The following is an 11,012-nucleotide window of genomic DNA, read 5'->3' on the forward strand; positions in this document are numbered from 1 at the left end:
TGGTGTCTCTCATCCATATCATCAAACAGGAATTATGAAGGTCCTGGATCTTTTAAAAAAAATCCCCTTTTCTAGCACTTCCCCAAAACCAACTATTTAATGCAGCCTTGCCAGTTTGCTCTTTAACAATTCAGCCTTTTATGTTATTAATGAAAACATCTCGGTGGAGGGCTGAAGCTTCCTTCCTGGTAAGTGCTCAGCTTCTGTTTTTCAAGGTACAACTTTGAGTTTTCTCTATCAGCATCACAAATGCCGCTCAGTGGATAGATCTTTAATAGTGTGATATGAGCCCGGTTATTCGTTCTGACTCCGTCTATTTCTTCAGGTTTGCCAGCACAGTGAGCAACAGGCTTTCCACACAGTAGGCACAAATGAATGTCTGCTGAGTGCTTGCTATCCTCAGGAATCTACAAGTCTTTTATGAAAGGGATCTCTGGGGTCTGCTAGGCAAAGGACAACTCAGCTCTGGTTTTAAGGATCTAATTCCAGAGGCCCCCCTCTGCTATCATCTGTACCCTGATTTAAAGCAAACCTGTTTATTTTCATGTTTTTGAATTAAGATGATCAACCTTTGAAAGCAAACAACAAAACAAAATACTATAAATTCTTTTCTTCTTTTGCTTTATTTTGGTTGTCTGGTATGATGTGCTGATTACACACACACACAAAGAATTGTGACATTGGAAATTAATTACTTCATTAACTTGATAAATGTTTGGGAATTTATATAAATAAAACTGCCTTATGTATAAATGAAAAAATAAGTGCGTTTGAATCCACCATGAACTCATTTCTATTTTTAAAAAAATCAGTGAGTGTCTTAGCAAACCTACCCAGTGAAGGTTTAAGTGGCATTCCTGAACACAAACAGCGTGAAATGTCTTCTTAATCTTTGTTGTCAAACAACTCGGTTGGCAGGAGCAGAGATGCTATCAGTGCCTTAGAAACATCCTAATGGCCTCTGACACTGGATGTGAAATCATTGTGCATTTATTGTTTTTCAAAAATTAAATAGCAGCGGTCATAAGATTAAATGCCAACAATAATTTTTATTCGAATGATTACTTTTCTAACATTTCAATAATGGAAACATTATTCTAAGGGTTTTCCCTAAGACCATGGGATATCATTTAAACATTCTTAATCATTTAGCCAGAATTCTTATTTCACAAACTTTTGTTTCATTTTTATCAACTTTTTCCCAAGGAAGTCTAACTTTTTAAATCTGAAATGATTCAAGATTTATAATTCAGGAACAATAATCTACATCCTTGACTTAATTTTTGTTTGTTTGTGAAAATGGATGAATATTAAGCTTTTTCCCCCCTTTTTCTTCCAGGTTTACCATTTTTTTTTAATGAAGCCATGGTAAGTCTAATACTCTTTCATTACCCCTTCCTTTTTTTGAGCCTTTGTTCCTTCTCCACTTTAAAGACAAACCATAGGAAATCTTATAGTGAAACATTCTTCCTACGTGATTTGCTAATAATGGAGAAAACTGCTTTGAAAATAGCTTTATAAGAGCAATGCAATTTTATTCTATGATTATTCCCTGAGGTAAAGATATATAATTAAAAACAATAGTCTGCAAATTCTGCTTTTAAAACATTATTATGCTTTAAAAGTTATTAGTAAAAAATCTCATTTATGCAAATATTTTTCCTTCCTTCCTTCCTTCCTTCCTTCCTTCCTTCCTTCCTTCCTTCCTTCCTTCCTTCCTTCCTTTCTTTCTTCCTTTCTTTCTTTCTTTCTTTCTTTCTTTCTTTCTTTCTTTCTTTCTTTCTTTCTTTCTTTCTTTCTTTCTTTCTTTCTTTCTTTCTTTCTTTCTTTCTTTCTTTCTTTCTTTCTTTCTTTCTTTCTTTCTTTCTTTCTTTCTTTCTTTCTTTCTTTCTTTCTTTCTTTCTTTCTTTCTTTCTTTCTTTCTTTCTTTCTTTTTCTTTCTTTCTTTTCCTGAGGTAATAGATAGAGAGCCAGCCCTTTGAGTCAGAGAGAACTAAATTCACATCCTGCCTCTTACATATACTTGATTGTATTGTCCTGGGCAAGTCACTTTACCTTATGCTAGGCAATTATACTCTGATTGCAGAACAATAGCAGATTCTCAATGAGAGATCCTTTTATTCATGGAATCATAGATCAGGACCAAAAAAATCCCCCAAACTTCAAGGGACTTGTTTGTTTGTTTGTTTTTAAAGTTTATTACTAATTCCTTCCTCTACTTTTTATTTATTACAAATCTACCTACATTTTGGAAATTTCATTTTATTAATTTTTCTCCCTTAAGCCCTTACCTTCTGTTTTAGTGTTTAGTTCTAACAGTGGAGTGGCAAGGGCTAGGCAATCAGGGTTAAATGACTTGCCCAGGGTCACATAACTAGGAAATGTCTAAGGCGAGATTTGGTCCTCCCAACTCCCGATCTGGCACTGTATCTACCGTGCTACCTAGCTAACCCAATTTGAGCCTTTTAAAAACAAAATTCCTGCTGGATTTTATAATGCTTGAAAATGGCAGGAGTTTCTCTTTTAAATTAAATCCTGTGTTCATAATGTCCTTCTAAATTTTGTACTGTATAAATTAGGAAGAAGAAGAAGAAGTGAGTATTGAACACTAATTTAATAAACCATAAATAAAGCCTCTCCTTACTCTTCCAGAGCTGGCTAGAACAAGACATGCTGGGCCAGGCATTCGAAGATGCTTTTGAGGTAATGCAGCAACATTCAGCTGGGGACCATCAGTATTCCCCAGGTAAAGATAAGCCATCCAGAAGTTATCCCTGGAGTTTCCAGTACTTTAGGGGTCAGAAAGAGCTGCTTGGGAGGGGTATGTAGAGGGGAGAAGACCCCGATGGCCATTCTTATTGAGACAGAAGGGGTCCTAGGAGAGCCGTGCTGAAGAAATTCAGCCTGGCATTTCAGGGCCTCTGATGGAAGGTCCAGATTATGGCCCATTTGGTTTTCTGCCTAGAAAGGCCAAAAGAACCCAAACCCAATGGGCAGAGCCATTTGTCATGAGAGTCACTGGTAATTTCTTGTTTTGAAAGGATGGGTCACTCTTGTTAGTGATGTTATATTCAGTTAGTACCACATTTACAATGGAAGCCTAAACCTTCAATATTCAGAAAATATTCTTTATTTTTTGAAATTTATCCTGCATTCCTGCTTTCTACCAACCTCAGAAATATACATAAGCCCTACACCATTTTTCGGGGTTCTCGTAATTCCCAATTCTTGTAATTGAATGCTAAAACAGAAGGTCAGGGTTTAAGGGGGGAAAATGATAAAATGAAATTTCCAAAATGTCAGTAGATTTGTAAGCCCTACACCATTCTTGGGGGTTCTCTTAACCCCCCCAAACACTTAAATCTGCTAAAACCGAGCCATATCATTATTCCTATGGAGCTTCACAAGTTTAACTTTTGGCCAAAGCCATCGTTTGGGTCCCCACCCCCCCACCCCTTTTGTTGTCTCTTGCTCATTTGCTAGGCTACCATTTATTTTTATTTTAGGTGATTTATATGATTTAAGGACATGTAAAAATACTACAGTCCTGTGGGAGGTAGTGCAATGTGGTAGAAATAGCTTTAGATTTGGCCCTTGAAGACTTGGGTTTCATTCCTGCCCTTGCTACTTGGTATCTGGGTGAGAGGGTTGGAAGAGATGGCTTTCACGATCTCTTGGAGCTGGTAGGCTTGGCCTTGGACAATCGTTTCACCTAAGTGGGCTTCACCCACTTTCCTCATCTGTAAAAATGATGCTGGAACTCTGTGCCTCCTGGGGACATTATAAAGATAAAAAAGGAGAATATTTGCAAAATGCCATTGAACTATATAATACTATCTGGTTCATTATTATTACTCTGTGATCCTTTATTATTTTGTGATATAATTCATTGTTTTCATTATATAATATTATAGTATATAGAATATTTTTTCATTTTGTAATATTATAGTATAAAATATATAATTATATGATACATATATAGAACATAATAATACATACTGTATTATTAATCATGTTGCTTTGGAGGAGAGTGTAGGTTGTTTATAAAAGCCCACGTTAGTCATTTCAAGTCATTATTTTATTAAAAGGTCAAAGGGGGATCCTGCTGGACATTCCCAAGGGGACCATGAAATAAAAAAGATAAAGAACTCCTGACCTGGACAAGAGGGTCTCTAATTCTATGGTTCTTCAATGGGGTAGCTAAAACCTTTTAACAAAAACGAAGAGGACAGAGTTCTCTGTTTGGGTTGCCATTCCTTTGTAAGTATTTTTATAGACCTTCCCAATGCCAGTTGCCATTTAGCACTTGTGACTACACTGTTTTTAGGCTTCCCTCGAGCTTTTAGCATGGTAAGAAAATTTCCTCATGATGTTTGAGTAGTAGGAAAAGCTCTTTTGGAAACATCCTCAAGTCATCTTGGTCCTTTGGATATATCTGCCCAACTGATCCAGAAAACATTTACTGTTTCTCTGGGCTTCTGGCAATATAGACAAGACACCCAATAGCCAGCATTTATATCCTACTTGAAGGTTTGCAGTGTGCTTTACATATGTTCATTCATTTGATCTTCACAACCATCCTGCGAAGTTGGGGGTCTCCTTTTATAGATGGGGGAAACTGAGGCTTGGAGAGCAAAGGTGACTTATCCAGGGTCACAGAGCTGTAAGTGTCTGAGGCATCATTTGCACTCATGATTTCCTAATTGCAAGTCCTGCATTCTCTCTACTATGCTACCTAGCCACTTCATCTCAGAACAGTTTTGTATATCAGAAAAAAAATCAGTCATTTTTGGTTATTGATTATGCCTTCTGGATTAGTAGTCAGGCATCCATTTTTATGGGGGGATTTTCCCAAGTATTTCTTTACATCGTTCCATATCATACATTTAAAAATATTCAAATTAGGGTGCAGCTGGGTAAATCAGGGGATTAAGAGCAGACCCAGAGACAGGAGATCTTGGGTTAAAATCTGGCCTCAGATATTTCCTAGCTATGAGATCCTGGGCAAGTCACTTACCCTCCATTGCCTAGCCCTTATCACTCTTCTGCCTTAGAACCAATACATAGTATTGATTCTAAGATGGAAGGTAAGGATTTAAAAAATAAAAATAAGTAAAAATAAATTCAAATTAAATGATCATTTTATACTAATTAATTTGATATATCAATATGATATCAATTATGATCATCCAAAGTAAGTATCATTTGAAATATTAATTACTTTTTCATTTCCTTCCATAGAGAACAAACTTTTTTATTTCCTGATATCATATATAATTATAATTCATTCTCTCTCTTTCTCTTTATATATACATATACATATATATATATATATATATATTTTATAAAAACCCTTACCTCTGTCTTAGAATCAATACTGTGTATTGGGTCCAAGACAGAAGAGTGGAAAGAGCTAGGCAATGGGGGTCAAGTGACTTGTCCAGGGTCACCCAGCTGAGAAGTGTCTGAGGCCAGATTTGAACCTCCCGTCTCTAGGCCTGGCTCTCAATCCACTGAGCTATTCAGCTGTCCCCCTTTCTCTATATTTTTTGCTTCATCATCACTCAATTCAATGAACTCCACGCTCATAAAAAGTCAACCCTGGATGAGAATGGAATGCTTCTTTCTCCAGGAAATTATTTTACATAAGATTTGAAAAATTAACCATGACTTTTCAAGTTTCTTTTTTTTTTCCAATCAGATTACAAAAATTACTTGACTTTTCTCAATCATTATCCTCATCTCCGAGGAAACCCCAGCTGTTATGGTGTGCTCCCCACAGAAGAAACTGGCTATAACTGGAGAACTGTGATTGTAAGTAGTTTTAACACCCCTCCATCCCTCAACCATTAGAATGGGCCAATCTCCCAGCTGGTAGCAAGATTATTGCAAGTGGTAAGAAAGTTTGGACACATATGGAAAGCTGGCGAGTTTCTTTCCCTTTAGAAATAGCTAAATCTTCCTTTGAAACCTGCTAGCTATCTATGCTTCCTAATGACCCTTGTTAATGAGCTGATGAAGGAAACAACTACTGTGGATTAATTGTTAATTAATTGTTAATTAATTAAAAAATAAGAGAATTATTAGAAGGTGGGAAGCTATTAGTCTAGAGATCAAATAGGATACCATGTCAGTTTCCTTGAAATATTCAAAAGCTAGCTATCACTATAACAATGATGATGATGATGATGATGATGATGATGATGATAATGATGATGATGAAAATAATGATGATAATAATGATGAAAATAATGATAATAGTAATAATTATGACAATGATGAAAATAATAATGATAATGATGATGATGATGATGATAATAATAATAATAGTGGTCATCATTATTATTATTCTGTTCCATTCCCATGGGCTGCTTTTACAAAGCCAGCCAGCAAAACCGGATACTATCAGGCCAGGGGGCCATAGGTTATTGCTTCTCCTTTTCCTCAGAAATCTGCAAAGGCTACAACGAGCCAGTGGGGACTTGTCCAGTGACTCACCAGAGTACTCTGACTTACCATCTGTTACTAATCAGCTCACAGATCCTTCCTGTCCTCAAAGGAAAGAACCAAGTTATGATTAAACTCGGCCACTCCAATCACATTCTAGCCACCACTGGAGAAGGAAAATGTCTCTAGGGGCTCATCATTCAGCCATTCATCTTTCAGGGGGGTTCCCTGCTGATTCAGTCTTTATCTTACTTTATCGTTAGAATAGTGCTACTGACTTCTATTTTGAAGGAAGCCTCCATCATGCTCTGCAGAATATGACTGAAAACCAAGGGGTGCAGACGGCTCCTGTCCAGCCAAGAGGAGGCAAAGGTGTGTTGAGCAATCTGGGATTCGGTGTATTTGTAGTAGTATGTTGATATGAGTCTCTTTGTTCAAATATCAGTATATTCATTCAAAAGGGTTTCCAGGAGGTTTCATATCCTAGTTTTTAAGTGTGTTTTAAAATATTCCTCTCATCGTTACTAGTTAACACATCAATTCTGTCTGATAGATGCACCAAGCCAGAGTTTGTTCGTAGTCAGATCTACGTGGTCCCTTTCTTGAGAGTAAACTCTGTATGATGCTTCAAAGCACCAGCTTTGTCATTCTTCCTGGAAGGACTGCAATAATCCACTCCACAGTCCTCCTGGTTGTTTCTGTAATGTTCAGGACCAAAGTTCCCCTCCTTGGCCCCCATTCCTCTCTGTAGCTTGTCTCCCTGTATTAAAACTAAGACCCTCCCTAGCTGTGTGACCCTGGGCAAGTCACTTGACCCCCATTGCCTAGCCCTTACCACTCTTCTGCCTTGGAGGGAGCCAATACACAGTATTGACTCCAAGACAGAAGGTAAGGGTTTAAAAAAACAAAACAAAAAACTAAGACTCTTATGGACAGAGACTGTCTCTCTTTTCTATCTGGATCCCAGGGCTCAGTGTAGTGTTTGGCAAATAGGGAGCATTTGAAAAATATTTTTTCCATTTATTCATCTCCCCTAGTTCCTATAGAGATATACAGTCATTTTGAAAAATCCTATAAGTCCTTGGTATGTGAGATAACACTGTATTTACACCCAAAGTCTAAGGAGGGAAAATTGGCCACCTTCTGCTCAGGATTTCTTTTCATAATCTCATCCAGTGTGAGCCCTGGAGGCTCAGTGGGCATTTTCAGGCTGTTCTCTTAGTGTGCTGCCTAGCAAGGGGCTGTATGAATTGAGGCACTTAATAAATGGTTCTGGCTGTAAAGGATCTGAAAATGGAAGAAGTCCCAAATAGTGGCCAGGGGGTCACAGGAGTTCTGTTCTCTTAGTATCCAACTTTAATTCATTCGCTGTCCTTTGGTAAGTCCCTTATATTTCTCAATTCATAAGTTGGAGATGGTAGCATCCAAAAGATAAGGTTAGTTACAAAACTTCTGATGTTCTTAAATGAATGATGAATGATGCAAGAACACTATTCCCCACGGAGTTTTTCTACACGACATATAAAGCAATTGCCTGGGAATGCAAAATTCCATTTTGTTCAGAATGCTCCAGAGGTTATAAAAAGTGGAAACTGAAGCTAAGGGAACTTAGCGGAGAACAATAGTGTCACAATTGTGTAGTCACTCACTTCTGTCCATCAGAAAGGATTATTTCTTTTTCTGTCCCATTGGGCATAAAATTCTATCAAGGTTTCTTAGCCAGCATCTTAATTTATCATGCATTGTAAAGATCTGGATTGCTAGAAAAGAGTCCCATATACTTTCATGGCAATGAAAAATCTCATTGTGCCCCAAATAATCTTTTTTTGTACCCTATCAAAATGGTCAAAAGTTGTGTGGGGCTAATGTTCCCTAAAAAGTTTGGATTCATAAGTAAATGGCAAGGTTAGATCTGATGATATATCCTGTGCTTTGTCTCTTATTCCATTATAGCTTCTTCAAGAACAGAGTTGAAGGGTTTTCAACTCCCTAAATTAAGCCATTTTTTACATGTGTTCATCCTGAAAATGATTGGTATCAGAATCTTCTTTTTAGAATATCATTTGTGGGTGGCAATTAGGTGGTTCAGGGAATTGAGAGCCCAGCCTAGAGATGAGAGGTTCTGAGTTCAAATCTTGTCTCAGACACTTTCTATCCCTGTGACCCTGGACAAGTCACTTACCACACATTGCCTAACTCTTACCACTCTTCTGCCTTGGATCCAATACACAATATTGATCCTAAGATCCTAAATAAAGGCTTTTATTTTTTAAAGGACGATATTATTTGCTTTAGCCATTTTGCTATGCTCAAAGGAACTTTGTTGTATAACTATGAACCCTAAACCTAATGGAGAAGGCATGCTTAAAAAAAAACAACAGAATGATAAATAACTCTATGTAGCAACAAGAAATCCCTGGGTTTCTTTACAAACAAAGGTGTTTTGTAAACACTTCAATTTAAATCGACTAATAAGGAATCCTATTGAAAATTGAAATGCCAAATTGTGGTATCATCAGCTAACATCTGCGATAATTCTCTTGGATTTTAGGAGCCTAGTTCAATGGCTTTTGAGTACCAAGCCATTCCTCAAAAAACCAATTTCTAGAAGGTAACATAGATGGGGAATTGTTCCCAGCACTTAGAATCCAGGAAGGGATCATTTATAGAATCCTGCTTCACACCTGATACCTCTGGGGGATTTTCCAGTCCATGACATGTTTTATTCTACATTTAGGGAGAAAGAAGCTTCGACTGTTTGAATACCTTCATGAGTCTTTGTGTGATCCTGAGATGACATCTTGTATCCAATGGGTAGATAAGTCAAAGGGAGTCTTCCAATTTGTTTCCAAAAACAAAGAGAAACTTGCAGAACTTTGGGGAAGAAGGAAAGGCAACCGCAAGACCATGACTTACCAAAAAATGGCCAGAGCCTTGAGGAACTATGGAAGAACTGGGGAAATCACTAAAATCCGCAGGAAGCTAACCTATCAGTTCAGTGAGGTCATCCTTCAGAGACTCTCCCCACCTTTTTTCTTAGGAAAAGAAATAATCTATTCACAATATATTCAATCTGACCAAGAACAACTCAATATAAATAACTGGAATGCCAATTATAATTACATGTATGGCAATGACCATGACCTAGGTTACTCTGACTGCTAGGAGACCTGCTTGTCTTCCTTCTTTCACTATCACAGAATTTTGTGGGCATCAAAAATTCCTATAAGGGCTTTCCTCTCAAATCGAGAAAAATTAACTCAGTTTCTTTGTTGGTATGTTTTGCAATTGAATGGTGTATACTACTTAGGAAGTTGGATGGAATTCTGTAAATGAAGATATTTTCAATGATAAAAATGATAAATTCAAATGTTTAAAAATTTAAAAAAATTAAAAAAAATTAAAATTAAAAATTAAAATTAAAAAATAAATCTCTTTAAAATTATTGCCTTTGCCATTTTTCTCTTCAAGATATAGTCTAAAAACATAAAAGTTTATTTTATTGTTGACATAAGAATCATCTTCCTACCTTAATAATAATAACTTTAATTTGTATGGTGTTTTAGAATTTCTGAAACTTATGTTGATCCTTATAAAAAACCCTATTTTCCCATTTTTCAGATGAGAAAATGGAGGCTGAGAGCAATAAAATCACTTGCTCATAGTTACACAGTTAACAGATCAGAGATAGAAATGGAACCCAAATTTCCCAACTTAAAGTCCAGGGTATTTTCCAGTTCTGCCTTATATTGTAATTATTGTCTTATAATAGGAGTTGCTAATCTTGTTGTGTGTTATAGAACCTTTTGGCATTCTGATGAAATCTTAAGTATTCCACCCCCACTCTTTTCATTTCTCTTCCCTCCACTCTAACCAGATGTTCAGGGTCCTCATGGTTTCTCCATTATCAAAATCTGTTGTCAGTCAAGAATCTGACAAACTTATTATAACAAATGGAATCTGGCTCCCTAACTCATCCAAGTTCACGTTTCCCTGACACCCCAAGAGTCAAAAGGCAGGAAAATATCTCTGCCAAAGGCTGTGCCCCTGAATTCTGGCATTTCTCTGCTGTTGCTGCCCATTTTTCTCTCATCCATTGCTCATCAACCCATTGATCTTTTTTCAAGCACTTGATTAAACTTTACTTTAGGAGGAGGGGATTTACAAATGTACACAGATTTGGTACATATTTAAAGAATTAAATAATCTCTGCCAGGGGGTCCCCAGGACCACTTCTCCTTAATTAGACCTTCCACTGGGCTCTGACTGATGGGTTGGGATTTTCTGGATAATACCCCATTGCCATTCTCCAACCCTTCTTCAGATGATGACATTTAGTTCCCTTCTGAACTCTGGAAGAATAAAATCCTTTCTCTTCTCCCAGATGTTACTCAGCCTCTCCACATTTAATATTCTCATATTTCCACATCTAGATCTCTTCCAAATTTTATTTGTCTTTGTATCTTCAGCACCTGGCCAAATACGTGACTCTGGGTAGCCATTTAATGAATGTTTATTGATTAATAGCTCCCTTTTCTCAAAGAATCTTCCAAATTTTTCATAAC

The 11,012-nt window shown here is 36.9% G+C and overlaps 1 protein-coding gene across 1 annotated transcript; it reads left to right on the top strand.

Annotated features, from left to right (window-relative positions):
- Window positions 1-284: 284 nt before the first annotated feature.
- SPIC (Spi-C transcription factor) lies at window positions 285-9,783 on the top strand. The gene is made up of 5 exons (XM_056800635.1): window positions 285-338; window positions 2,653-2,746; window positions 5,702-5,814; window positions 6,711-6,819; window positions 9,185-9,783. Exons 1-5 carry the CDS (start codon window positions 285-287, stop codon window positions 9,610-9,612), a joined length of 798 nt encoding a protein of 265 aa, XP_056656613.1. The 3' UTR covers window positions 9,613-9,783.
- Window positions 9,784-11,012: the final 1,229 nt, after the last annotated feature.

The sequence above is a fragment of the Monodelphis domestica genome, chromosome 5 (assembly GCF_027887165.1).
Source record: "Monodelphis domestica isolate mMonDom1 chromosome 5, mMonDom1.pri, whole genome shotgun sequence".
Classification (NCBI taxonomy): Eukaryota; Metazoa; Chordata; class Mammalia; order Didelphimorphia; family Didelphidae; genus Monodelphis; species Monodelphis domestica.